At 47.9% G+C, this 27,550-nt stretch overlaps 1 protein-coding gene across 1 annotated transcript in view; it reads right to left on the bottom strand.

Annotated features, from left to right (window-relative positions):
- The window catches only part of ATP6V1C1 (ATPase H+ transporting V1 subunit C1), a 66,045-nt gene that overhangs the window by 23,481 nt on the left and 15,014 nt on the right, over nt 1-27,550 (bottom strand). Inside the window, exons 4-10 of the mRNA XM_040432254.1 lie at nt 26,350-26,435; nt 18,400-18,494; nt 14,340-14,431; nt 9,028-9,126; nt 7,829-7,897; nt 886-978; nt 718-811 (exon numbers count right to left, since the gene is read on the bottom strand). Coding sequence (XP_040288188.1) covers nt 718-811; nt 886-978; nt 7,829-7,897; nt 9,028-9,126; nt 14,340-14,431; nt 18,400-18,494; nt 26,350-26,435 — 628 coding nt within the window. The remainder of the gene's footprint in view (nt 1-717; nt 812-885; nt 979-7,828; nt 7,898-9,027; nt 9,127-14,339; nt 14,432-18,399; nt 18,495-26,349; nt 26,436-27,550) is intronic.

Raw genomic sequence — 27,550 nt, 5'->3', positions numbered from 1 at the left:
CGGACCGTGAAAAAATACGGTCGTGTGCATGAGGCCTTAGAGTTAGCAGATGTATACAGAATCATTTGTCACTAGGGATGAGCGAATCTACTCCGGATGCGGTACCTGAACCGAACCAGAGTTCGGGAAATGTTTTTTTACAGTACAAATCAATTCATGAAGTTATTACCTGAAAGGTCGTGAGACTTCACGAAGCAATAACTTCGGCTCATCGGAGCCAATACATTCTAATACTGTACGGAGCTCCTGCTCTGTACAGTATTGGAACAAAGTTTTATGCGAATCGACATCGGATGTTTCATCCGAAGTCGATTCGCTCATCCCTACTTGTCACCACCCAATGCAGATTTCCTGTCATTTGTAGCATACCATACCAGCACTAAACTGCTACCATCACGGCAGTTACCTGGAGCTCACTGTATAAAGGTTCTTAAAGCTTCCATTGATATCAATAATAGCTGTACAGTACATAATAAGTACATAATGAGCTCCCTCTAGTGGTGGCTACAGGTAGCCAAAATGACATAATTTATTAAGACAGAAAAAACATTTATCACCAGTAAATATATATTATGTAAAAATGCATCATTGCAGAGCTCAATGAGATGGTGGAAAGGAGTGCACTTGACAAAGCTCATCAGTGGGGTCTATTCTGAGTTTTGCTTTGGGACCCTATCCTGTCTCTGTGGGCCCCTAAACATATAATGCTGTACTTACGAACTGTTTTTTCTTATCAGTAGACAGTCTGTTCATCTCTTCTTTATCGGCTTTCATCTCCTCTTCGTTGTACTGGAAATCACGGACCACAAACCTGTAATTAGGGAGATATTAGGTACAGACATCTGATGCGGAGCAGCCTCCCCAGGGATTGAAGACACAACTCACTTATTTTCTCTGGCTTTGTGCCGGAAGTCGTCCACTGCTTTTCTGAAGAGGGTGACATTACACAGGTAGCTGTCCTGGTCTTCTGATAACACACTGAAGAAGAGAAAATCATTAGAAAGAGAGTCTGGCAGAGGCGTGTCCATGAGTGGCACACGTTACCCCTGTAGGGAAGTAAATATCCAATAAGACTACTTTCACATCTGCGTTTTTCTTTTCCGGTACTGAGATCCGGTGTTCTGACATTCTGGTGGACCTTATCGAGATGACTCCTCTAGCTGATCTCACACCCCCGGAAATCCACCAATCAGCAGCCTCACACACAGTCACACACCCCTGCTAATCCTCCAATCACTATCCTGCGGGGGCAAATGTAGGCGGATCCTGGGCGTCTCCTCTGCTCTTCCACAGGCAGATCACTCTGCCCAGGATCCAGGGGAAGCCGTGGCTGGTTATGCCGATGAGCTTGAGCATGGAGCAGGCGCTGCCCCAAGACGAGGTGCCGTGGGCACAGACGCCGAGCCTCTTGGACATGGCGATATCTATGGCCATGAGGGAGTTCCAGGCGATTCCTTTAAAAGGACGGGTTGAGCTGCAGGCAGTCCTCCTCCGCCAGGACCCGTCTACATTTGCACCTGCGGGATAGTGATTGGAGGATTTGCAGGGTTGTGTGACTGTGTGTGAGGCTGCTGATTGGTGGATTTCCCAGGGGTGTCAGATCAGCTAGAGGAGAATCACATCTCGATAAGTTCCACCAGAATGACAGAACACCGGCAGAGGATCTCAATACCGGAGAAAAATTCTTCCGTTTTGTTCCCATTCATTGTCAATGGGGACAAAACTGAACTGACCATTTGGTGATGGTCCCATATGGGACAGAAAACTGCCACGAACAACATTTTTCTGTCAAACGTGGGATGCGGCGCAAAATCTCAGACACAATAGAAAACGGATCTGGCACCCATTGACTTACAACGGTTTTAGAGACGGATCCGTCATGGCTATTTTAAAGATAATACAACCAGATCTGTTCAGCCAGATGCAGCCAGTTGTATTATCAAAAACAGAAGCGTTTTTGCTGATCCCTGCCGGATCAGACAAAAACGAATATGTGAGAGTAACCTAACCCTACTGACCATATGTGAAAGTATTTGGGGAATTGAGTCAGCACAACCTGTATGTAGGTGCACATCACTATGGCGAAATACATATACAAACGGAAAATACAAATGTGATCGCACTCTACATCCAGCATTCTGCCCTGCCTCCATGCTGGATGAGGCATTGGTGTACATTTTGGCCAAAGCGTAATAAGCCACTCACCACGTCAAGGTCGCCTCTATTTGAGTGGTCCTAACACTAGTTCCTACCTGTTTATGGGCCATGACAGCCACATGTGTTCGGGACCACTCAAATAGAGGTGACCTTGACGTGGTGAGTGGCTTATTACGCTTTGGCAAAAATGTACACCAATGCCTCATCCAGCATGGAGGCAGGGCAGAATGCTGGATGTAGAGTGCGATCACATTTGTATTTTCCGTTTGCATATGTGAAAGTAGCCTAACCCTACTGAAAGAATATTACTGACAGACCGAACACAAGAGAATCCTGCAATCTAAACCTACACAGACAGATATTTTGTGGGACTAGACAATCATTGTCTGCATCCAGAAATTCCAAGGCCTTGTTTGTCAGCCGGAATTATTATTCCCAACGAGACATGTATGGCATACAAACTCAGTGACAAAAAAAATCCAGCACCAAGAAGTTGTTGTTGGAATTGAATGAAACTTTCTAAACCCTCTCCTCTCATCTCAGCTAAGGAATTTGCCACATACTTCAAACAAAAGATAGTCAACATTAGAGAAAGCTTCAGTACACAGTCCCCACAGACCCTCTACACAACTGCTCAGTCCTCTTCTCCCAAAACACGCTTCTCCACCATTACAGAAGAAAAACTCTCCACTCTACTCTCCAGATCTCATCTGACCACCTGTGCACTTGACCCAATCCCATCCCACCTCATCCCTAACATCACCACAGTGTTTATCCCAGCCCTAACTCATCTCTTCAACCTATCACTAACCTCTGGTGTCTCCCCCTCTGCTTTTAAACATGCTACCATTACATCCATCCTCAAAAAGCCTTCACTTGACCCATCTTCTTTGTCCAGTTATCGCCCCATATCGCTTCTTCCGTATGCCTCAAAGCTACTTGAACAACATGTCCATTCGGAACTGTCCTCTCACCTCTCCTCCTGCTCCCTCTTTGACCGCCTACAATCTGGCTTCCGACCCCACCACTCGACTGAGACTGTCCTTACCAAAGTCACCAATGACCTACTAAGAGCCAAAACCAAAAAACATTACCCTGTCCTCCTTCTCCTTGACCTGTCCTCTGCCTTTGACACTGTTGACCACTCCCTCTTGTTGCAAACTCTCTCATCTCTTGGCATCACTGACCTGGCCCTCTCCTGGATCACATCATACCTCACAGACCAGACGTTTAGCGTCTCCCACTCTCACACCACCTCCTTGTCTCATTCCCTCTCTGTTGGTGTCCCGCAAGGCTCTTTCCTAGGACACCTGCTCTTCTCTATTTACACTTTTGGTCTGGGACATCTGACAGAGTCCCATGGCTTTCAGTATCACTCTTATGCTGATGACACACAAATCTACCTCTCTGGTCCAGACATCACCACCTTATTATCCAGAATCCCACAATGTCTATCTGCTATATCATCCTTCTTCTCCTCACGCTTTCTAAAACTTAACATGGATAAAACAGAATTCATCATCTTTCCCCCATCTTGCTCAACCCCCCCAACAGACCTATCTATCACGATCAATGGCTGCACACTATCCCCGGTCAACCAAGTCCGCTGCCTTGGAGTGACCTTGGATTCTGCCCTCTCCTTCCAACCTCACATCCAAGCCCTTTACACCACCTGCCGCCTCCAACTCAAAAATATCTCCTGCATCCGCGCTTTCCTTAACTTTGAATCTGCAAAAATGCTTGTACATGCCCTCATCATCATCTCCCGACTAGACTACTGCAACACTCTCCTCTGTGGCCTTCCATCTAGCACCCCTCCCATCTATCCTCAACTCTGCTGCCCGACTAATACACCTCTCATCCTGTTACTACTCTGCCTCTCCCCTCTGCCAATCCCTTCACTGGCTCCCCATTGCCCAGTTAATTCAGTTCAAAATACTAACAAATACATACAAGGCCGTCCACAACCTGTCCCCTCCCTACATCTAAGCTACTTTCCCGATACATCCCCACACGCAATCTCCGATCCTCACAAGACCTCCTTCTCTCCTCTCCTCTTATCACAATCGCCTCCAAGATTTCTCCCGTGCATCCCCCACACTCTGGAACTCGCTACCCCAACATATCAGACTCTCACCTACAGTAGAATCATTCAAAAGAAACCTGAAAACCCACCTCTTCAGACAAGCCTACAACCAGTGACCCTGCTGTCTCTATACCGCCATGACCAGCTTCACCCGCACCTACTGTGTCCTTCTCCCATACCATGTAGATTGTAAACCTCACGGGCAGGGCCCTCTCTCCTTCTGTACCAGTTTGTAACTCGTCTTGTTTGTGCTTAGTGCAATTGTCTATATTATGTATACCTCTTCTCATATGTACAGCGCTATGGAATGAATGGCGCTTTAATAATAAAGAATAATAATAATATGTGTGAATGTAATGACGATATATGTAAGGGATTACAATTTTAGAGCGAAAGGGTTTATTAAGGAAAACCGTACAATTCAAGGGAGGCTCTTGGACCCTGTTGGACTCCTCAAGCATGGTTGCAAGATAGATGAAGTACGGTTGGGTGTGGAGGAATACAGGTTCTGTATGGTATCCTGCGGCACATTTACCCACAGATGCTAAAGCTGGACCTGTAGATCCTACACATTGGAAGGTTGCTGAAGCTGACGTTCCAGCTGGTCCCTTAAATGCTCGATTAACGATAAATCTGGTGACCAGGAACCAAGCCAAGGAACTGTTGTAATCTGGAGAAGACATTCCTGGAAAACCCTTGCTGTGTGGGTGAATGATATTCTGATGAAAAATGCAAGTTGGAAGTCCTACCATGAGAGGAACACATGTAGCCGCAGGATGTCCTGTACATATAAGCTTATCTGTTAGTGTCCCTCGTATCATTACTAGGGGTGACTGACTGTCATATGGGATGGTCCCCAGATCATCCCACCAGCAGTTGAGGCACTGTGTAGCTCCAAAACAAAGGTTGGATTGAAGCTCTAACAATGAGGCCTCCATACTGGAACCTGGGATCTCAAACAGAACCTGGATTCATCGCTAAATATGATATGGTTCCAGTCCGTAGCAGTTCAGGTGTCTCATTCCCATCAAAACGGTGGCTGACCGTCAATGGCAGGACATGTAATCCGCGCCGTGACCCAAAATTTCCTTCTGCTAATTGCCTGGAAATGGTCCGGCCAGAGACAGGGTTGTGTAAGGAAGGTGTCACCTGTGTCTGAATGGTGGACAACAAAACTGTGGGAGCTGCTCATGCTTGTCAGTGGCTCAAACAATCCTCTCTACTGATGGCCTGTCTGGGCTGCCCAGAGTCTGTTCACCATGTGTGCGTACCTTCACGTAATCACTGCTCCTAACAGCTAGGTCAGTCCACCGGCCAAATCAAAATGACAATCCTGATTCTCTCAATCTAATGATGCAGCCCCCTCTCAAAGTCTGTCCACTGGGCAAAACATCTCTGAGTGCTTCATAGAAGCATGTCTAGCAATCAACACTCTCTCATCAAGAAGTTCACTGCCCAAAAGTAGCCTCTGAGCGCATCATTATAAGGCTTTGGGGGAGGTACTTTTATGCCTGTTATGGCAAGACCCAGTGTCTAATGAGACCACACGTGTAATCATTTTCATATCTGCCGAAGACATAACTGCATTCTGAGTTTTGCAGCAATCCGACATTTCTATCGGGGTGTGGTCATTTTTTCTTTGGAAATGAATGTAAATGGTCCCACCCCTGAGACTGGCACCTTTCACAGATGGAAAAACTATGGACACAATGTGCTGCTCCTGCGGGTGGCTCATGAGCATTTAAAGAAGCGCATTTTCTGGATTACCACCCTGTAAAGCCGGCGGTCATACATGAGGTACCTGCCGGCTGCACAATTGTTTGGGCGATGGCTATCTCTCCAGATTCTCCCATACAAGTGTATGCCCAGCTCAGCTGAAAATGCATATGTAGTGAGTTGGCAAAGAGGAGAAAGTTGCTGCCAGACTCCCCCCGAAAACAAAAAGAGGGGCTTTTAAAATTCTAAATTTCCATTCCTTATCCCCCCCCCAGCATGTTGCATCATGGGAGAGTTGGGAGGCCCCAAACATATAAGTTGGTTGGATGACCGTTAAGGCCCTCCCCTTCATATACCCTTAATATCAGCTGATACAACAAGGAACATTTGTTTTTCCTACTCTAAATCCTGAAAGATCTAGTATGAAAGGCTATTAGCTAAATCATTTCCTCCTAGACACATCTCCACCCTGTTGATATGGCGAGCCCAAGCCCAATACTCCATCATTTACTGGGTTTTTACTTTGATTGTACAGGATTGTTTTATGGACTTTCCGCGCCCTCTCTAATGGTAATTTCCTCTTCTGCTATATTATACTGAAAGTCATCTTATTTCTATTGTTATGTTTTTAAAATTTGACAATTATAATAAAAAATCAGCAGGTCCAACCGACATCTATTGTGTAAGACCAACTTAAAAAGACTATTGCGACACTTAAAATGAATAACTAAAGCTGGCCATACCCAAAAGTCTGCAGAACTCCTCAAATTTAGGGATAAATGTGTATGGTGGTCCCCACTGATGGCAGATGTTGGGGGTAAGAAGTACAAGGTGTGTTGGAGTCCTTCGTTCTCAGAAGAAATAAGGTGCTGCCTTAGGAGTCTGACAGTGGCCTACTCCCCTCTGCCTATTAAGAGCATATCCACGCTCTGCCAAGTCGAGCCTGCATGTGTATAGCGAGGGGGTCAGGAGGAACGGGTGTTTGGCCCACAGCTATGTAAGGTGTGTGGTCACCTTGAGCCCCACAAGGTAGCCATAAAAATCTAATAACTATTAGCTAAACGGGTTATTTGACCCCTGAAATGCCTCCCCTACTGCCCGAGCCCCTCACACACTGGATGTTTTCATCCGTGCACTGGGAGAAGTAGCGGCAGCCGTGCAGGAACCAGGAGCAACGAGGGTGTCGGGGAGTGAGGTAAGTACATGGTGTGTGAGGGGCCCGGGCATATGTGGGAGCATTTCGGGGGTCAGATAACCCCTTTAATTCTCCTGACACCCACAGTGTGCGGGTTTATTTTAGGGGAGGGGAGATTAGGCCTTCTGGTGTATTTCTCATGAGAACAAAGGATCGGGCACGGCAAATACATTGGGGCAGATTTACTAATCCTGTAGATGGTGTACACTTAGACCGGCTGTCTAGACCTGCACCAGATTTATCACAGGGGCTCGGGTTGGAGGACACATCTGGTGCAGGGGTAGATGCTTTTATCTAGCTCTATACCAACTATTCGTTGGCTTACTTAGTTTGAAACTACATTTTATGCCAAAAATGTGGCGTAATTTGGGGCGAAAACATTGCATCTTGGACCACTCCCCTTTTCTGAAAAGCCACACTCCATTCTGGATTTCTCAAGAGCTAGATGCGACAAACTGTGCCAAAAATGTGCCAGACGGCATCAAATTTTGCTGAGGTTCATGACAGTGTCTAGGTGCACCGACACCGTGCAGGCTGCTATGCCGAATCCCATTTTCCTCCAACATTTGCTGTCGGGGGGAGGACTCAGTGGCCCCCATACAAATTAAGACTGGTGTGGGTTTGGCACCTGTATATTACATTACATTTATACCTGAACTTGGCTGGTCACTTACCTGCTGGAGCGGGGGACCACCATCTCTGCCAGAGTTTCATATTGCTTAACCCAGTCATTATAACTAATTCTGAAAGACAACATTGATAACACATTGATCAGTGCAACAAAATCTCTGCAACCAATCAACAATTAGATACTGTAATATAAATATATATATATAATCCAAACAACTGACAGACTCCGCCGTACCAACCAGATACCGGACATACAGTTCTGGTTTTACTGGCGTCATAGATTCCATTCATATTGGAGCCATGTAGGCCGGAGCTGCTGTGACCTGATTGACTTTAAACTGGTTTTCTGGTCTTAAGTATTTTTCACCTACTCACTAAATAGTAGAGAAATTCTCGACCGGTGGGCGTCTGACTGCGGGGGCCCCCACGGGTCACCAAACACAGTGCTCAACTATTTTCTTTAGAGTCATAGACATTGAATGGAGTGGCAGCTGGCACGCCTAATCCCATGTGGTCTTACGACTGGGGGAAAATGGACTCTCCCGTTGTGACGATCAATAATAAAATGATTTAGACAGCACGTCCATCAGAATATGGTATTTTGTTTCTCAAACTCAATATTTAAAGGGGTTATCCAACCCCAAATATGCCCCGCCAAATGCCCAGTCCCCTTACACAGGCTGTACTTACCTCGCTCTCTGGCACCCGCATCGCTTCTGATGCCCACACGGCCGCCGCTGGATCTCCCCGTCACGGCCTGCTATTGGCTGCCCCCGGCGGCGGCCATGTGAGGGGCCTGGGCATTTGGGGGGGTTGGATAACCCCTTTAAGGTTTTTTATCTTTATCTTAGAATTTGTGACTGTTTTTTAATTCAGCAGCACTATGCTATTAAATACAAAAATACACAATACTGTCCTGCAAAAATATACAAAAATACACAATATTGGCTGCTCAATTATACGGGAACTAGCGTCCCTATGAAGGCTTCTTACTGATAACGGCCGTGCGGTCTAATAGGGCCCCTATATGGAATGTGATATCTAACATTGCTCTCTACAGACCCAACCACTGATTTGTCGTGATTCTAGATCAACCTCCATAACAATTCTTGTATCCCTGTGACATCTGCCACCACCGTGCTAAGCAAAGAAAGACCCTAAAAGTAGATGATGTGGGGTCTGATGATGATGATGGTGGTGGCCTTCTCCTCACCAGTGAGTATGAACGGAAAATACTACTTACTTTGGAACGACAACTAATAGAGTGATCAAGTATTCAGATTCCAGGACAAAGTCGTCTTTCTTCACAATTTCCGCTAGGCTTCTGGTTATTAAGCTTCCTCTGCAGGGATAAAACAACCGTATAAAAACCTAGTATAACCGTATTACAGAGCAAAACCCGCAATTACAGATACATGGCGACCGGGTCAAAAGGACCATGTCTATAACTACTAATCAACAAAATGACTTTTTAATGAAATTTCGTTTGTATTGAGTGTCTGCAATATAACAAAAGGTTACACGATTTGCCAGTATACTTTCCTCATGGTTTTCAAAGATCTCTGCTTGCTGTCATTCAATAGGAACTTTTATCAGGCATTTGATGGGGTTACAACTCTGTCCTGGTCACAAAGCTCTAAGGCTGGTATTACACCAGCAGATCAGGCAGGAGATCGTCGCCTGCTCATCGGTGAAGGAGATCTCTGCTATTAGGCTACTTTCTCACTTGCGTTTTTGCTGGATCCGGCAGGGCTCAGCAAAAACACTTCTGTTACTGATAATACAACCGTCTGCATCCGTTCTAAATGGATCCGGTTGTATTATCTTTAACATAGCCAAGACGGATCCGCCATGAAGTCCACTGAAAGTCAATGGGGGACGGATCCGTTTACTATTGCGTCAGAGCTCCGTGGGATGCGGAGCAAGACGGATGCGTCATGACCCACAATGCAAGTCAATGGGGACAGATGCGTCTTGCTCCTCATCCCATCACGGAAAGAAAACCTCAGCATGCTGCGGTTTGCTCTCCGGTATGAGAACGCAACCAAACGGAACGGAATGCATTTTGGAGCATTCCGTTCTGTTCAGTTACGTTTTGTCCCCATTGACAATGAATGGGGACAAAACGGAAGCGTTTTTTTGCGGTATTGAAACCCTATGACGGATCTTAATACCGGAAAATAGAAACGCTAGTGTGAAAGTAGTCTTACATGCAGCAATCTCCTCGTCAGTATGGGGAGCAGCGATTTATAATGCCATCGCTCGTCCCAATACTGAATCACTGTTTGCCAGCAGCAGATCGTGATTACCATCTGCCATCAGCAAACAACGATTTTTAAACCTGCAGAAAGCTTGATTGCCCGGGTAATCGGCAACAGTATTACACTGCCATATCCTCTCTTACGAGCTTTCCTACGCACGCTCGTTAGCAATGATCTGGCCAGCCATCGGCCAGTGTAATATAAGCTTAATGCGCTGAGCACCGGAGTGAAGTAAGACATCGAGATCAAGACCAGGCGCATGGGGCTTTATTTTAAGCCATTTTGATTTAAGTATTTGAGTATTTTTATTTTTGCTTTTTATACGTAAAAACAAAGGGAAAACAGACTGTCACATTTTTTGGTTTTTCAAAAGCACAAATAAAATAAACTTATTTTTATTATTTCTCCAATAACTGTTAGGGCTCATGCACACGAAAGTTTTTTGCGTTCAGTATACTGGCCATTTTTTTAGTTCAGTATGCATTACCTAGGCTACTTTCACACTTGCGTTAGGTGCGGATCCGTCTGGTATCTGCACAGACGGATCCGCACCTATAATGCAAACGCTTGTATCCGTTTGCATTATTCATTCAAAAAAAAAGTCTAAGTCAAAACGGATCCAGCTTGACTTACATTGAAAGTCAATGGGGGGCGGATCCGTTTGCATTACCATGAACAAAAAAAATAAATAATAAATAATTATTTTTTTTATTATTTTCTTTCATGATAATGAAAACGAATCCGTTTTGACTTACACTGAAAGTCAATGGGAGGCGGATCCGTTTTTTAATTGCACCATATTGTGTCAGTGAAAACGGATCCGTCCCCACTGACTTACATTGGAAGTCAGGACGGATCCGTTTGGCTCCGCATCGTCAGGCGGACATCAAAACGCTGCAAGCAGCGTTTTGGTGTCCACCTCCAGAGCGGAACGGAGGCTGAACGGAGACAAACTGATGCATTCTGAGCGGATCCTTATCCCTTCAGAATGTATTGGGGTAAAACTGATCCGTTTTGGGCCGCTTGTGAGGGCCCTGAACTGATCTCACAAGCGGACCCAGAAACGCCAGTGCGAAAGTAGCCTAATACTGAACCATTCATTTCAATGGGTCAGCAAAAAAAAATAAAGTGTCTCCGTGTGCATTCCATTTCCGTATTTTCGTTCCTTTCAAAGATAGAACATGTCCTATTATTGCCAACAAATCACGTTCTGTGGCTCCATTCAAGTAAATAGGTCTTCCGTATCCGTTTCATTTTTGCGGAACCATCTATTGGAAATGTTATCCCCAGCCCAATTTTTTCCTATGTAATTACTGTATACTGTATATGCCATACAGAAAAACGGAACCGAAAACACTACTGAAACAAAAAACAGAAAAACGGCCCGCAAAACACTGGAAAAGCCATACGGTCGTGTGCATGAGCCCTTACAGGGACAATACGGCCTCTGGAAGACCCATCTGTGAAGACCCAGCAGTTCTTTCAGTGACCCAGCGATCACATGTGCAGGAAGCGTCATGGCTGCTTCCAGGTCTGTATACACAGTGCCCATTGAGGGGGAAGCAGAGACGATGATAAACTGTCTCTACCTTCTGTCACTGGCAGGTCATGCATGTGCATTTATTCTGTATGGGAGCGCTGGAGATAGCCGAATACAGCGATAAAGGCCCCCCTTCTCGTGATCAGTGGGGGTCCTAGCAGCTTGTTATTCTCTAACCCCTTTAAGGATTCATACAGTTAACCTGTGGCCAGATGACTCAGTTTTCCAACAGAGCTAGAAACTCACGTGATAAGAGCAAAGAGGGAACTGATCCTACATGAATCACACAGAAACTGCTATATGGCTGCGGGTAACATATCCGAGCCCGCAGCGTGGGGCTTTATGGAAATAACCGGGTCACGGTAACCTCCCTCCAGCAGCCACGGAAAGAGACGCAGCTCGCTAGCACCACCTTTTGGAAGCGGCTCTCTCCGAGTCAAAGTCTGACTTTCTAACAAGCCTTGAGGTATGGCAAGGGTAAATACCTAAAATAGCCAAATATCCGTCCGCAGACGGCTTAAAGGGCATCGTCAGCAGATTTATACCTAGGAAACCGAATGACCCGTTGCATCTGCGCTTGGCAGCTGCTGCGCCTTCTCCACTTTGACAGGGCCAGGCAGACGTGATAAAAAACAGAGGGCGCGGCAGTTGTAGAGACAGTAGAGCCTCTAGGTGTAATGGTAACGCCCCTGTTGCTTCTAGAGGTTCATTTGCATATAATAAAACATCATTTTTCTCAGCAATGCGGACACATATGAACATGGGACCAACACAGACGCCTTCAGCTGCCGAGCGCACATGGAACAGGTCAGCCGGTGTCATAGGTACAAATCTGCTGACAGATGCCCTTTAAATCTCCGTTCACAGCTGGTATCTTAAGGGTCCATTCACATGTCCGTAGGTGTTTTGCGGTCGGCAAATTGTGGATCCGCAAAACACGGACACTGGCAATGTGCGTTCCGCATTTCGCGGAACACACATCGCCGACACTATAATAGAAAATGCCTTTCCTTGTCCGCAGTTGCGGACAAGAATAGGACATGTTCTATTTTTTTCGGGAACGTAATTGCATCACCGGAAGTGCGGGTCTGGAAATGCGGACAGCACATAGTGTGCTGTCTGCATCCGTTCCGCAAAATTGAGGAACAGATCCGGATCCAAGTTGCGGACGTGTGAATGGACCCTTAAGGAAAGACCAGCTGCCTCCAAGGCACTCACTGACGAGGACCCGAAAGAGCTGTCTGCAGATGGAGATTTGGCTACTTTCTGTGGACACGTCACAATACTGGTTATAACGTCAGACTCTGACTCGTAGGGAGCCACTTCCAACACGAGACACCTATTTGTCCACGGTGTTCATTGTGCGCTAAAAATGACATGACGTCCTTATTCTGCGGGTCAGTGGGATTACAGGGACACTACATTTCCGTCTACGGCTTGTTTTTGCAGGGCGAACTGTAGTTCTTATTGGTACCTTTTTTGGGACTTTTTGATCACTTTCTATTGTATTTTTTTGAGTGGACAAGGTGACAAAAAATGGTAAGTCCTGGATATTTTAATTTTTTTTTTCTTTTACAGCATTCACCACACAGGAAAAATATTTTTATACCTGTTATATTTTTTTGTTTATTTTATATGTAAAATTGAAAGGGGGTGATTTGAATTATTAATATTTTTGTGTGTTTTTTTATTTTATTTTTAAAACTTTTTTTTTACATTGTAATTTTCAGTCCCCTTGGGATACTATTGCAGTCTATGGCACTCTGAGAGGCTGCATGAAAAGCTGTGTCTCGAGCATTCGTCCCAGACACCACCCACTGCTCCCTGCCACAACGACCAGACGTCCCTGTTCAATTCTTATTGCATTGAGTTTTGCACAGTCTACCGCTCCGATCCCTACGTGACAGATTCGGTGCTTCAAGAAAGGTAGGGATTCAGTCTTCTGAGAGAGAAATTTAAAATGGTCAAAATTTGCTATTTCTGCATTGAAGACATTATAGAGGACACTGGTAATGGTTTCCCTGCATGAATAGCAACCCCATAATGTTATGTAGCACTACGTCATTGCGTATTTTATATATATATATAAATAAATATAAATAACTGCAATTTTCGTACTCCTCCTCGGCTAAAAATACTCCTCAAAAATGGTAAGAGGAGTATTTTTACTCTTCCGGAAAAAATGTAGTGCGACCTCTGTGTGCCACCACTCCATTCAACTCCACAGGGCTTGTATGTGGCTGTCCCACAGAGCGGATTGGAGCAGCAGCGCACATGCGTGTCTGCCGCTGCAGTCAAATGGAAGAACACAGGCCCGGATTTTTAATGATCGGCAGGGATCCCTGCGGTCCCTTGGGGGATAAGGTTGTCCCCCGGGGGGATAGTGATGCCTGTATTCTGTCAGTCTGCCCCCGCCAGGTGAACCATCCCGGAATAAGTGAGATTGGACAATATATATTTTATGAGATTTTTTTTCCCCCCAATTATTTTAATACATACCGTATAAAAGTTACATTTTAGCGACATTTATTTGCTTAGTGAACCGTTCTAACGCATCTATTCGTCAAACTAATTACGTATTTTGGGATTTAACCCCTCTGTTGTCCATATAAACCAATCACAGCACAGCTCTTATTTTTTCAGAGGAGAACATTTCATGAAAGCTGTGCTGTGACTGGATGCCATGGGCAACAAAGACCATTGTTCTTTTAGGCACATATATATAAATCTTGACCACAGAATGTGGAATCTTACGCGTTTTTTCTTTCGAGATTTTGAAGATTTCCTTTCAGGTTGTTGTAGGCAGAAGCTCTTGCTTTCAGGTCATTATCAATCTGTGTAACACCCTGTAAATGCACAAAGTAAAAGGTCAGACGCTTACATCAGTCCGGATGACATAGCCGAGGGACTTTCTGCATTAGGGCTCATGCACACGGCCTTTCCGTGCAATTTGCGGCCCCCAATGCACAGGCAACATCCGTGTGGATTCCCCAGACGGATCCAGACCCATTCAACTTGAATGGGCCCGTGATCCGTCGGCGCCGCTCAGTGGTGCTTCCGTACCTCTGTTCCGCACCTTCTAGATTGCGGACCCATTCAAGTGAATGGGTTCGCATCCGTGATGCACGGTGGCCGCATATTGCGGACCCGCTGTTTGCAAGCATGACCGGGAAACGGCCGCGTGCATGAACCCTAAGTATGAGAGGTGGAAGAACAGGTTGCAAATTTGATGCGGATTTGTCGCATTGCAAAGGGTGAAATCCGCACAGAAAAATCCACACATACATTTGTCTGATCTCATTCGCTTTGCTAGTATCCAGTGGTAATCTGCAATGTGTGCAGGTAGCCTTCAGTGTATCAGTAGTGGTGCAGCATAAGTAAAGATAACGCCAATAACCCTACACGTTATCTTCATCCCGCTAACAATACACTGTAAGGAGTGCAGGCCTAGGCCTCTAAATCTACTGCATAACTTCTACTAGGCCGAGTGACGTCACGTTCATCGGTCACATGGCCTAGGTGCAGCTCAGCCCTACAGAAGTGAATGGGGCTGAGCCCGATACCAAGCACTGCCGCTATACGATGTACGGCACTGCGCTTGGTGAGCAGAGAGAAGGGTGCGGAGCTCACAGGAGTGCCGCTGCCTTCTCAAACAGCCGGGGGTCCCGGGTGTCAGACCCCCACCAATCAGATCCCGAGGATAGGTCATCGGTAATAAAATCTCAGAAAACCCTTTTAAGTATTTACTAAAGGAAACATGTCAGGACAGGTCCCCTTTAAAGGCAGACTGACCTGTGGTTTAGTGGCATCTGTACCAAAACGAGCTTTGCCCCTAGTCTCTGCATGATGGGCAGGATACGGAGAGACTACAGCCACGTCAACAGCTGCCTTTTAGGGGGACGTCAGTAAATTACCAACCCCTTGCAAAAGGGACCAACAATAGGAAACGAGGCAACAGCTTTAATGCCATCTTTTATTTCAATATAATCCGAGGGGAGCGTTCTTACAAAGTTTCTCTCATTAAAGGGGTTGTCCACTTTCTGGCTACTTGTGACCAATGTCTACATAGGAGGACTATACGGCACTTACTAATATAACCCTTTGCTGATATTCTGTGCCATTTGCTAGATTTCTAAAAACCACGTCTCACTGTTAGGTAAATATTATGTGCTCTCTGCATAGAGGTCCTGTCCATAAAATGGCTGCTGATGGAGGGTCACTTGACCACACAAATCACCTCCATGTGATGTCTCCTCCATTCATGCACCTGCAGTGTAATTCAATGGAGGAGACATCGCATGGAGGCGATTTGCCTGGTCACATGACCCTCCATCAGCAGCCATTTTATGGACAAGAGCACAAAAGACCTGGCAAACAAGGGGGCATACCTTATGAAATATAGAAAATGGTGAAACATTTCAGCAAAGGCTATATTATTAAGTGCCAGATAATCATCTTGCAAACACATTGGTCCACAATAACCAGAAAGTGGTCGACCCCTTTAAGCTACTGTGACATCACAACAAGATTTCAGTCAGGCGAGCTGCTGTGGTAATCACAATGGGGTTTCAATCAAGTAAGCTACTGTGACATCACCAGTGGGGTTGATTTGGGTAAGCTATAGTGACATCACAAGTGTGCTTCAGTCAGGTAAGCGACTATGACTTCACAGGAGGGTTTCATTCAATTAAAGGGGTTCTCTGGGAATTAAGAAAATGAAAATACTTAAATATTACTTTAATTATAAATATATTCACAAATACCTTTCATTAGTTAGAATGGCTTGTTTTCTCTGGGGAGCAATCATTAGGGGAAACAAAATGGCCGCCCGTCCTATCAGTACACACAAAACCTGTCCTAATCACACAGGAAGACAAGTTACTTTACAACACTGATCTGCTCTGCTTGTCAGGGATTATGATCCTGATTACAGATGATAAGAACTTTAGCTGAATCTCTATGGAATTTAGTTCATGAGGAGACATAAAGTACAGAGAGGACGGACAGGAGAGACTGTGGTAATGTGTTGCTGTGGTAATGGAGACTGTAATCAAGTGCTGCTGCTCATTAGCCACACCTCACCCTCCTCTCATGTCTCCTCATCATCTCCATTCCCACAGAGATTCACCTGTATTGAGGATCATAATCCCTGACAAATAGAGCACAGCGGAGGAGGAGGCAGCACTATGGCTCATTGTGGTGAAGTAACATGTCCTCCTGTGTGATTAGGAAAGGTTTTGTGTGTACTGATAGGACGGCGGCCATTTTTTCCCCCCTAATGACTACTCCCCAGACAAAACAAGCCATTCTAACTAATGCAAAGTATTTTCATTTTATTAATTCCTAGAGAATCCCTTTAAGCTATTAAGGGATGTGAGGGTAAAATATAGGATTCCGGGGCTCTGCCATTAAATGAACTTAAAATTTAATAAAAGAAATCAAGTACAAAGTGCTCGTGTTTCTGAGACAAACTCCTTCATCAGGCACATAATAAGGCATTGAGCACAGACCCCGGAAATGGACACAATCAATATAGGGGTCGCAACCACTAAAATACAAAGCAAACGGCACATTCAAATTGGTAATATCAGTAAAAATATAAATAAAATTCAGGTGAACCAACGGGTTTGTCAGTATTGCGGTCATCACCCGGAGCGGTCATAGAGATCCCTTGTGCTCAAAACAGAATGACAGAAAACACTCTGCAGATATGAACTTAGCCAGTGACATCACAAGTGGGTTTTAATCAAGTAAGCCACTGCAACCTCACATGCTGGTTTTTGCCCAGTAAGCTACAGCGTCATCACATGTGGGTTTCCATCAATGTAGGTACTGTGACATCACAGGCAGAATAAGGTAAGGTCAGGTAAGCTTCTGTGACATCATAGGTGGGTTTCAGTTAGGTAAGCTTCTGTGCCACCATATGTAGATATAGTGAGGTAAGTTACTGTGACATCATAAGTGGGTTTCAGTTAGGTAAGCTACTGTGACATATGTAGATTTAGTCAGGTAAGCTACTGACATCACAAACATGTTTCCATCAGATAAGCTATTGTGACATCACAAGCAGGTTTCAGTCAGATAAGCTACTATGACATCATAGATAGATAGCGTGACATCATAAGTGGGTTTCAGTCAGTTAAGCTATTGTGACATTACAAGTGGGTTTCAGTCAGGTAAACTACTGTGACATCATAGGTATATTTAGTCAGGCAAGTTATTGTGACATCATAAGTGGGGTTCAGCCAGGTAAGCTACAGTGACATCATAAGTGGGGTTCAGTCTAGTAAACTGCAGTGACATCACAATCGGTTTTCAGCCAATTAAGCTGCTGCAACATCACAGGTAGATTTGGTTAGGTAAGCTACTGTGACATCATAAGTGGATTTCAGTAAGGTAAAACACTGTGACATCACAAGGTTTCAGTCAAGTAAGGTATTGTGACATCATCAGTAGGTTTGATACCACCAGTAATATTCTGATTCCCCCAGATTTATGTATCACTAGTGTCACGATCAGTAAAGCTTTTCTCTGCTTGAGAATTTCAGACGGTCACGCTGCATTCACATATGGCTGACATATAGCCAGTATCGCGGCATCATGTGAACACTTCCTACAAATGCACGTATTGTCTGACGGAAACAGAGCGGCCCTTGACCCACCGGCGACCGATTCCTCTTAGCCATGGTATAGATTTAGAACATAGGAATAGCAATGGCCACAAACGAAATAACGTACTCCTTTTCCATGACACCATTTTTCCTCACCCTCGGCAAGAGGCGGAAAATGACAGTACTGAAAACACGAGTCTTACTTTAGCAATTATTTCTGAAATGTTCTTCAAAGACTGTTTAATCGGGTACTTTGCCATGTCCCACTGGAACCTTGTGATGTATGTCACCAGATCCACTGAAAAACAAAGAGAGAGTCACTCGCACGCGTCAGCCGTCATGTGCTTCTCAATCTTCTCCTTCACAAGGAGCCGTTTACTGAGCAAGTCTCCATCTATATGGACTGAATCACTTGGAATGTGTCATATAAGAAGGGGCATTTACAGGGTAATCACAGGACTTCAATCTCCCTCCGACGACGGGTGGAATAACCTATCATTTCATACATTACCGTGAAAACCGCAAGATAATTACACTCTGAGATGAAAATGGACAGAAAATTCAGAGTAGATCTATACGAAAACTAGAACTGATCTGTAATAATGGGGCTTCTGGTAAGTATAGGTAGTTGGTTGTCCTAGTATTAAAAGAAAAATCACATTTAAAAAAAACAATACCGGCTAATTACGGCAACCAGGTTTCCATAATTACAACCTAGGGTACAGAGAATATCATCTCCGCCACTTCCAAGAACAAAGGGTTAAAAAATCACTATAAAGTAATAAAGTAAGCAATACCATTTCCCGACGCTCCTGTGCCAATGCTTCTCAGGTCACGTCACATGTCATCGCTACAGGAGTGACATCATCGCTGGGGCAGAAAGACCGGCGGGGGGATCAGTAACGTGAGCATTAAATCTTTTATTTTTTGACATTGTAAGCATTTTTTTTTTTGTTTTTTTTTATTGAGGACAACCTCTTTAAAAGGGTCATAAAGGGGTTCGCTGGGCTACAGATATTGAGGACCTATCCTCAGGATAGGTCAACAACATCACACTGACGGAGCGAAAGCAGAAGGCTCTGTACATTGTGTCGTTTCTGGCGCCGGCGTGCTGAAGATCAGCGCCAACTCACTTGAATTGAAGCTGAGCTGCAGTACCCTGGTAGGTCTGCCTACCCTGGTACCCTGGTAGGTCTGAGCTGCAGTACCCTGGTAGGTCTGCCTTCAGCTCTGAGGATGGTACAGCTTCTGGCATAGCCTGAAACAGCTGATCGGTGGCAGTGCCAGCTGCTGGTTGAACCCCCACCAATCTGATACTAATGACCTATCTTGAGGACAGGGCATCAATATCTGTAGCCTGGAGAATCCCTTTAAATGATAAGTGGTCTAAAAAATGGGTCACTATCATTTTAAAAACTTCTCATGTTATGGTGATTGGTGGTGGTCCGGCTGCTGAGACCACATGCTACAATGAAGGGGCAAGATATGTGCCCCTACGGTTGTCTTCTGCTTTTGTTCCAGCTCTTTTTGTTAATAAAAAGTCTTCAGCCCCTACATGGCTAAGGAAGAGGAGGAGATCAAGCACTTCTGCCCCTTCCTTCTAGCAATCATTGGGGGTCTTGGAATCTATTAATAGGGTTCTCCAGGAATGATTTAAAATGGCTGCCAGCAACCTGTCCTAGAACGTGAGCAGGACTGATTGCCTCCACTAGCAGAGCGGCCTAGGGGGGTGAGGGGACAAGGCATCACTATATACCACACTGCTCTACAATAGCTGGTAATGATGCGGTCCTGCCTATGATATGCCATCATGGCTGAGCTGCCTGACAGGAACGCTCACCAATACATAGCATATGCAAGTGCCGAGCATAGTGTGTAGTAAGGCTCTGCAAGTGGAGGCAACCAGTCCTGCTCACATTCTAGGACAGGTCCTGGGGAACCCCTTTAAGGTGTCACTATGACACCTTAAAATCTTTTAAAAAGGAGACTTTTGTATTACTTACCAGTAAAGTCTCTTTCTCGCTCTTCCTTGGGGGACACAGGAAACCATGGGTATAGCTCTGCTCCCTAGGAGGCGTGACACTAAGTGAAAGCTGTAAGCCCCTCCTCCATCAGCTATACCCTTCAGCCTGGAGAAGAGACTGCCAGTTGCGTGTCCAAGTAGTGAAAGATAACCACCAACCGGAAAAAAGAACTGTCGAGCCCCAACGGGGGCAACCAAGCCGGAACCACAACTGTAACCCAAATGAAGGGCGGGTGCTGTGTCCCCCAAGGAAGAGCGAGAAAGAGACTTTACTGGTAAGTAATACAAAAGTCTCCTTTTCTCGCCCATATTCCTTGGGGGACACAGGAAACCATGGGACGTTCCAGAGCAGTCCCAGAAGGGAGGGACCAGAACAAACTAGACCAACACCAGAGGCATCAATCAACTGCCGCCTGCAACACCAGACGGCCTAAAGCAGCGTCAGCCGACGCATGAGTATGCACCCTGTAGAACTTGGTGAAGGTGTGCAAGGAGGACCAAGTGGCCGCCTTGCAAATCTGCTCCGTAGAAGCCCGATTCCTCTGAGCCCAGGAAGCCCCGACCGCTCTAGTGGAGTGAGCGGTAACACCGAGGGGCGGAACCTTGCCCTTGGCGAGATAAGCCTCAGTAACAGCCATCTTGACAAAACGGGCGATAGCAACTTTGGATGCCGCCATCCCTCTGCGCGACCCCTCCGGAACCACAAAGAGCGAGTCAGTACGCCTGAAAGAGCTGGTTACCTCCAGGTAAACCTTGAGCGCCCTGACAACGTCCAGGCGATGAAGCTTCCTCTCCCGCGGGTGGGAAGGGGAAGGACACAAAGAGGGGAGAACGATGTCCTCGTTCAGATGAAAGGCGGAGACCACCTTAGGAAGGAAGGAAGGGACCGGACGAAGAACTACCTTGTCCTGGTGGAACACTAGGAAAGGTTCCAGATAGGAGAGTGCAGCCAATTCGGACACCCTCCGAAGAGAGGTGACGGCTACAAGGAAAATAACCTTGCAGGACAGAAGTCGCAAGGAAACCGTCCGCAGAGGCTCGAAAGGAGAAGCCTGGAGCGCTGAGAGAACCAGGTTCAGGTCCCAGGGCGGTACCGGAGGGCGGTACGGGGGAACCGCGTGAGCCACGCCCTGAAGGAAGGTCTTGACAGGACCAAGGGGGGCCAGTGGGCGCTGAAACAAAATGGACAGCGCAGACACCTGACCCTTCAAAGAACTAAGGCCCAGACCTTGGGCAAGTCCGCTCTGCAGGAAGGACAAAACGGTGGGGAGAGAAAAGCGGAGCGGAGGAATCCCCAGATCGGCACAGAACCCCAAATAGGTCCTCCAGGTCCTATAATAGATCCTAGAAGAGGACGGCTTACGGGCGCGCCGACGTCCGCAGAAAAACCCCTACGTGTCAGGACGGTGGTCTCAACAACCACGCCGTCAAACGTAGGGACCTTAAACGCGGGTGGAAGATTGGTCCCTGAGAGAGAAGATCTTCCCTGGTGGGCAGCGGCCAGGGCGCGTCTGCCAGGAGCAGCATGAGGTCGGCATACCAAGACCGGCGGGGCCAGTCCGGAGCGACCAGAATCACCGAGACGCCTTCCGCCGCGATCTTCCGAAGGACCTTGGGCAGGAGTGGGATGGGAGGGAATATGTATGGACGCGCGAAGCCTCGCCAAGGAAGAACGAGGGCGTCGGCTCCGCAGGCTCCCGGATCCCTGGCCCTGGACAGATAGGCGGGGACCTTGTGATTGAATTTGGAGGCCATGAGGTCCACGTCCGGTATGCCCCAACGAAGGCAAATGGCCTCGAACACCTCCGGGTGAAGAGACCACTCGCCGGGGTCGACGGTGGTGCGACTGAGGAAGTCCGCCGCCCAATTGTCCACCCCTGGAATAAAAATTGCAGATAGGGCCGGGACGTGGGCTTCCGCCCAACGGAGAATGCTGGTGACCTCCCGCATTGCTGCAACGCTGCGAGTGCCCCCCTGGTGGTTTATGTACGCCACGGCCGTGGCGTTGTCCGATTGCACACGAACTGGATGACCCTTCAGCAGATGAGTCCAGTGTCGCAGAGACAGAAGGGCCGCTCTCAGCTCCAGGACATTGATCGAGAGTTTGGACTCCGATGGAGACCAAATGCCCTGGACGGATCGGGGAGGAAACACGCCTCCCCAGCCCAAGAGACTGGCATCGGTTGTAACCACCAACCAGTTGAGCGGCAGAAAGGACCTGCCCAGAAGAGGGGACTGCAACCACCAGCGGAGAGATGACCGCACCGGAGGCGATAGATGGAAGGGATGATCCAGAGACTCCGGCGATTTGTCCCAGGAGGAGAGGATCGCCCGTTGGAGAGGGCGGGAGTGAAACTGCGCAAATGGGATCGCCTCGAAGCAGGCAACCATCTGCCCCAAGACCCGCATGCAGAAGCGGAAGGACGGTCGACGGTGGAGAAGGAGACCCCGAATCGCCCGACGGAGGATCAGTCGTTTTTCCGAGGGAAGACGTACCTCCGCCGCTTCCGTGTCTAAAAGCATTCCCAGGAAGACCAGTTGTCTGGCGGGAGGAAGGGAGGACTTGGGGAAGTTGATGACCCAACCGAATCTCGCCAGAGTCTCTAGAGTGAGATCCACGCTGGCAACCGCTTGGGAAAGGGACGGAGCCTTGATGAGGATATCGTCCAAGTACGGTAGCAGAAAAACACCCCTGGAACGGAGTAAGGCCAAAACCGGGGCCAGGACCTTGGTGAACACCCGGGGGGCTGTTGCCAGCCCAAAGGGAAGGGCGACAAACTGGAAGTGGAGGTCCCCCACGGCGAATCGGAGGAAGCGATGGTGACACCGGGCTACCGGAACATGGAGGTAGGCATCCTGTATATCGATGGAAGACATGAAATCTCCCTGCTCCAGGGAAGCCACCGCGGAACGGAGGGACTCCATCCAAAACCGTCGAAGGAGGAGAAAACGGTTGAGCTTTTTGAGGTCCAAAATGGGCCGCACCGAACCTCCCTTCTTGGGAACTACAAAGAGGTTCGAATAGAACCCTTGGAACCTTTCCTCTAGAGGAACGGGGGTAATCACCCCCCTGTCCAGTAAGGCTTGAACAGCCGCGGAGAACGCAGCCGCGCTTTTCGGGTCCCGCGGGGGGCGGGAGCGAAAGAACCGATCTGGAGGGAAGGACGCAAATTTGATTTTGTATCCTGAGGACACAATTTCGAGAGCCCAGGCGTCGGAGACGTGAGCCATCCAGATGTCCCTGAAAAGGAGGAGCCGGCCCCCCACCCGGGTGGGTGGGGGCGCGCCTTCAGGCAGAGGACTGCTTTGCTGCGGGTGTGCGGGCAGCCTGCGGCCTGCGCCAGGAGGGCTGCGCCCGAAAAAACGGCTTCCTACGCTTATCCTGGGGAGGGGCCGAAGTGGCAGCTGCGGGGGGAGCCCCAGAGGTCCTGCGGGAGGACCGAAAACGAGACGCACCAGGGCGTCCGCGGGGGGCGCCCCTGGCTTGGGGTTGAGGAAGATGGGTGCTTTTACCACCCGTGGCCTCCGAAATAAGCTCGTCTAGGCGGACCCCGAAAAGGCGGGAACCCGCAAACGGTAGCCCCGCCAAGGAACGTTTGGAGGCCGCGTCCGCTTTCCAAACCTTCAGCCAGAGCTCCCTCCTGACGGAAACCGCCAGGGCGGAGGAGCGTGCAATAAGGGCTCCCGCATCAAGGGAGGCCTCACAAACAAAATTCCCAGCCCGAATAATAAGCTGGGCCAAGGAACGTAGGTCCTGGATGGGGACGTCCGAGTCCAACTCCTGTTCCAGCTGCGCACCCCAAGCAGAGATTGCTTTACCTGCCCAAGCAGAGGCAAAAACCGGTCTGAGGGCAGAACCGGAGGCAGCAAAAATGCCCTTGGAAAGGGTCTACATGCGACGGTCCTCCGCTGACTGAAGAGAGGACCCGTCGGGAACAGGGATGGCCGTGTTCTTTGACAGACGGGCCACAGGGGGGTCCACCTTGGGTGGGGACGACCAGGTGGCCACGACATCGGCTGGAAAAGGATAGCAAATGTCCAGCTTCTTGGGATTGACAAAACGGGCGTCCGGGCGAGCCCAAGCCTTAGACACCACGGAGGAGAAATCAGAGTGGATTGGAAAGACTTTTGAGGCCTGCCTGGGTCTGATAAAGGAGACGCTAGCTGCGTCAGAGCTAGGGGGGTCATCTTGCACCTTAAAGGTGTCACGAATATCCGAGATGAGTTGACCCATCGCTGAGGCTAGCTTGGACGGCAGGGCCGAGTCCATTTCCAAATCTGAAACCGCCAATTCACCTTCAGAGAGCGAATCCTTTGGAGAGGAGAGGCTCGTCTGAGTGCGCACGCGTGGCGGGGAGAGTGAGGCCTCAGAGGAGGAGGCTCGCTCTACTCTAATACGCTTCTGAGAGTGCCTAGCTCGGGAGGGGTCACTAAGAAGGGGTGAACCCGCTGCAGCGGCAGAAGCGGTGGACCCGGAGGGCGCGACAGTAAGAGTGGCGTCCTGCGGGGTAGGCGGCCTGTCTATTAGGCGGCCCACGACATGAGTGAGGCTTTCCACGGCCTGGGACAGGGATCTAGCCCAGTCAGGCGGGTCAGAGGAAGCAGGGAGCGACACAGCGGGCGACTGAGGCTGCGGTGGAACTCGGCATGCAGGACAGTGCGGATCAGACTGCCCCCGGGGAAAGGGTTCCCTACAAGCAGTACAGGCATGGTACCAAGGCTTGGCGGCTGCAGAAGGGTCTGACATGGTGGAAAAAATGTTGCCTTAAAGTGGGAGACCCCAGGGCAAAAGGAACGGGGATTACACCCAACAACAGTACTGGTGGCACGGAGGGGGTTAACAGTCCTACCAGACCCGGATGATGCAAGCGGCAGCAGCAAGGGGAGCAGACTGAAGGAGGCTGTGGAGGAGAGGCAGCAGGCACGGGGATGAATAGCTTCAGGATCGGACGCAGATAGGATTCCACGCAGCACTATGCGATGTGGAGCCCGACGAAACCGGAAGTAGCGGAGCGCTGTGAAGCTCCGCCCACCCCTTGATGCGCTGAAAGAGACGCAGAGCCGCGCGCACGCGGCAAAATGATTTTAACCCCCGAGGTGGATGAGTGCCGGCCAGATGAAATGGCGCCGTTCGCGCCAAGAAAACGGCCCCCGCCGCGCCTGATGTGGCAGACTGCCTCCTGCCTACAGCCGTCCCCTGAAGGCAGAGTTCGTGCCCTGCCCATAAATAAAGGATTTTGCCCAGATAAAGTCCCCCCCAAATGATACCCGGTAAGGTTGCCGGTACGATATGCCCATATGGGGGGGGGGGGTGGTGGATGTAGCAGCGGTGGGAGGAAGGAAGGGGAGGCTGGAGCAGCCACTCTCACCATATGCTGTCTTCGCCCTCAATCCATCCAGCAGGGTCGCCCCTTCAGCTACTGGCACCGCAGTGGCAGGAAGCCGGGGGAGGGACTTGGCGTGCGGGCGACCCTTGAGCTGGCGGGACGCAGGGGAGCGAGGCTGCCCTGGTCCACCTTGTCTTCTGTGGGGGAGGCGGCAGTGCGGAATTACCGGCACTGGCGCAACTCAACCCCGGGAGAAACAGAGGGGTCTAATGCGCCTCTGTTGTCCCTGTAAGTAGAAAAAAATCGAATTAAAACAACAAAAAACGCAAAAATAAAAATTATAGGAAAACAACCCTGCATAAGCAGGGGGTGTCTTGCCTCCTTGGACACTAAGCAAAAACTGGCAGTCTCTTCTCCAGGCTGAAGGGTATAGCTGATGGAGGAGGGGCTTACAGCTTTCACTTAGTGTCACGCCTCCTAGGGAGCAGAGCTATACCCATGGTTTCCTGTGTCCCCCAAGGAATATGGGCGAGAAATCAAAGTCACCCTTCAGGAAAGTGACAAGGAGGAGATGTCATAGTCTCCACCATTTATCCAGAACTTTATTTTTTGATCTACCAAAATTATAAAGTCCCAGGGGTCCTGCCCGCCTTCAGTGAACCTCGTGTGGATAGGTGGACAAGCTGAAGAGATAGCCAGCTGTGATACATATGATATATGTCATAAAAAATTGTAATATGATACGGGTTATATGGATGGCCCGTTACTATAAATGTATCAGTCTGCATGAGCGCTAGCGTTACCTCCACTGGCCAAAAGGTTCTCCTGCACCTTGTCTCTGCTGTCCTCCAGAACATCCGCCATATACTGCGCAACCTTCTTCACCGCTCTGTAAAAAAACATTAAAGGATTTATGTTGTCGACTATTACAATAATCATTACTATTACAGGAATTTTATGGTTCAATCTTTTTATTAAAGTAATAAAAGAATACACATTCAAATGGTGCAGGTGTGTGGACACTGCTGTTCTTTCAAATACATTTTCCATTGTATAATGTCTCGTACACATGCATCTATCCCTTAACTATAATAATTAAGGGATACCAAGTCATAATAGGACATGAACTCACAGACATTGGGGCCTGACAGGGACAGAAGGTAAGGTGGGTAAGGGTGAATGCTGTGTGCGTGACACATATTGGCTATATGGCTTATGAGGGGACAATGCCTTTGGCCAACCAGTCCGAAAATTGGAACCGAGACCATGGCTCCCAGACCTGTGTTAAGACACACATCCATGATTAAACCTCGGCTCCCATCTCCTCCATACGGACAAGGATATTAAGTGCAGATACCCAAGTTATTTTTTGTATACACTCGGTTGATCTCCATCTGCGGGGAATAATTTGTCTCACGGCTCGCAGAAAGGTCCTGAGTGCGCCTCTCTTGACTTGTTGGATCCGCCCCGGAAAAATGGATTTTAGAAGAAACGACCGCTCAGTTCGAGCTTATCATTTCCTAACAAAAAATAAAATCTAAAAACAATGACCCTAACCCAATCATCAAGAAGCATGCCCACGGAAGCACAAAGGAAGATACGGACAGACAAGCCAACAACCTGTAAGGCCTATTGCACACGACCGTATGGCTTTTTCAGTGTTTTGCGGTCCGTTTTTCACGGATCCGTTGTTCCGTTTTTTGTTTCCATTGTGTTTCCGTTTCTGTTCCGTTTTTCCGTATGGCATATACAGTATACTGTAATTACATAGAAAAAATTGGGCTGGGCATAACATTTTCAATAGATGGTTCCGCAAAAAACGGAACGGAAACCGGAAACGGAAGACATACGGATGCATTTCCGTATGTATTCCGTTTTTTTTTTGCGGCCCTATTGACTTGAATGGAGCCACGGAACGTGATTTGCGGGCAATAATAGGACATGTTCTATGTTAGAACGGAACGGAAAAACGGAAATGGAATGCATACGGAGTACATTCCGTTT

Source organism: Bufo bufo, chromosome 5, assembly GCF_905171765.1.
Source record: "Bufo bufo chromosome 5, aBufBuf1.1, whole genome shotgun sequence".
Taxonomy (NCBI): Eukaryota; Metazoa; Chordata; class Amphibia; order Anura; family Bufonidae; genus Bufo; species Bufo bufo.
This window is presented reverse-complemented; position numbering and strand designations above follow the sequence as displayed.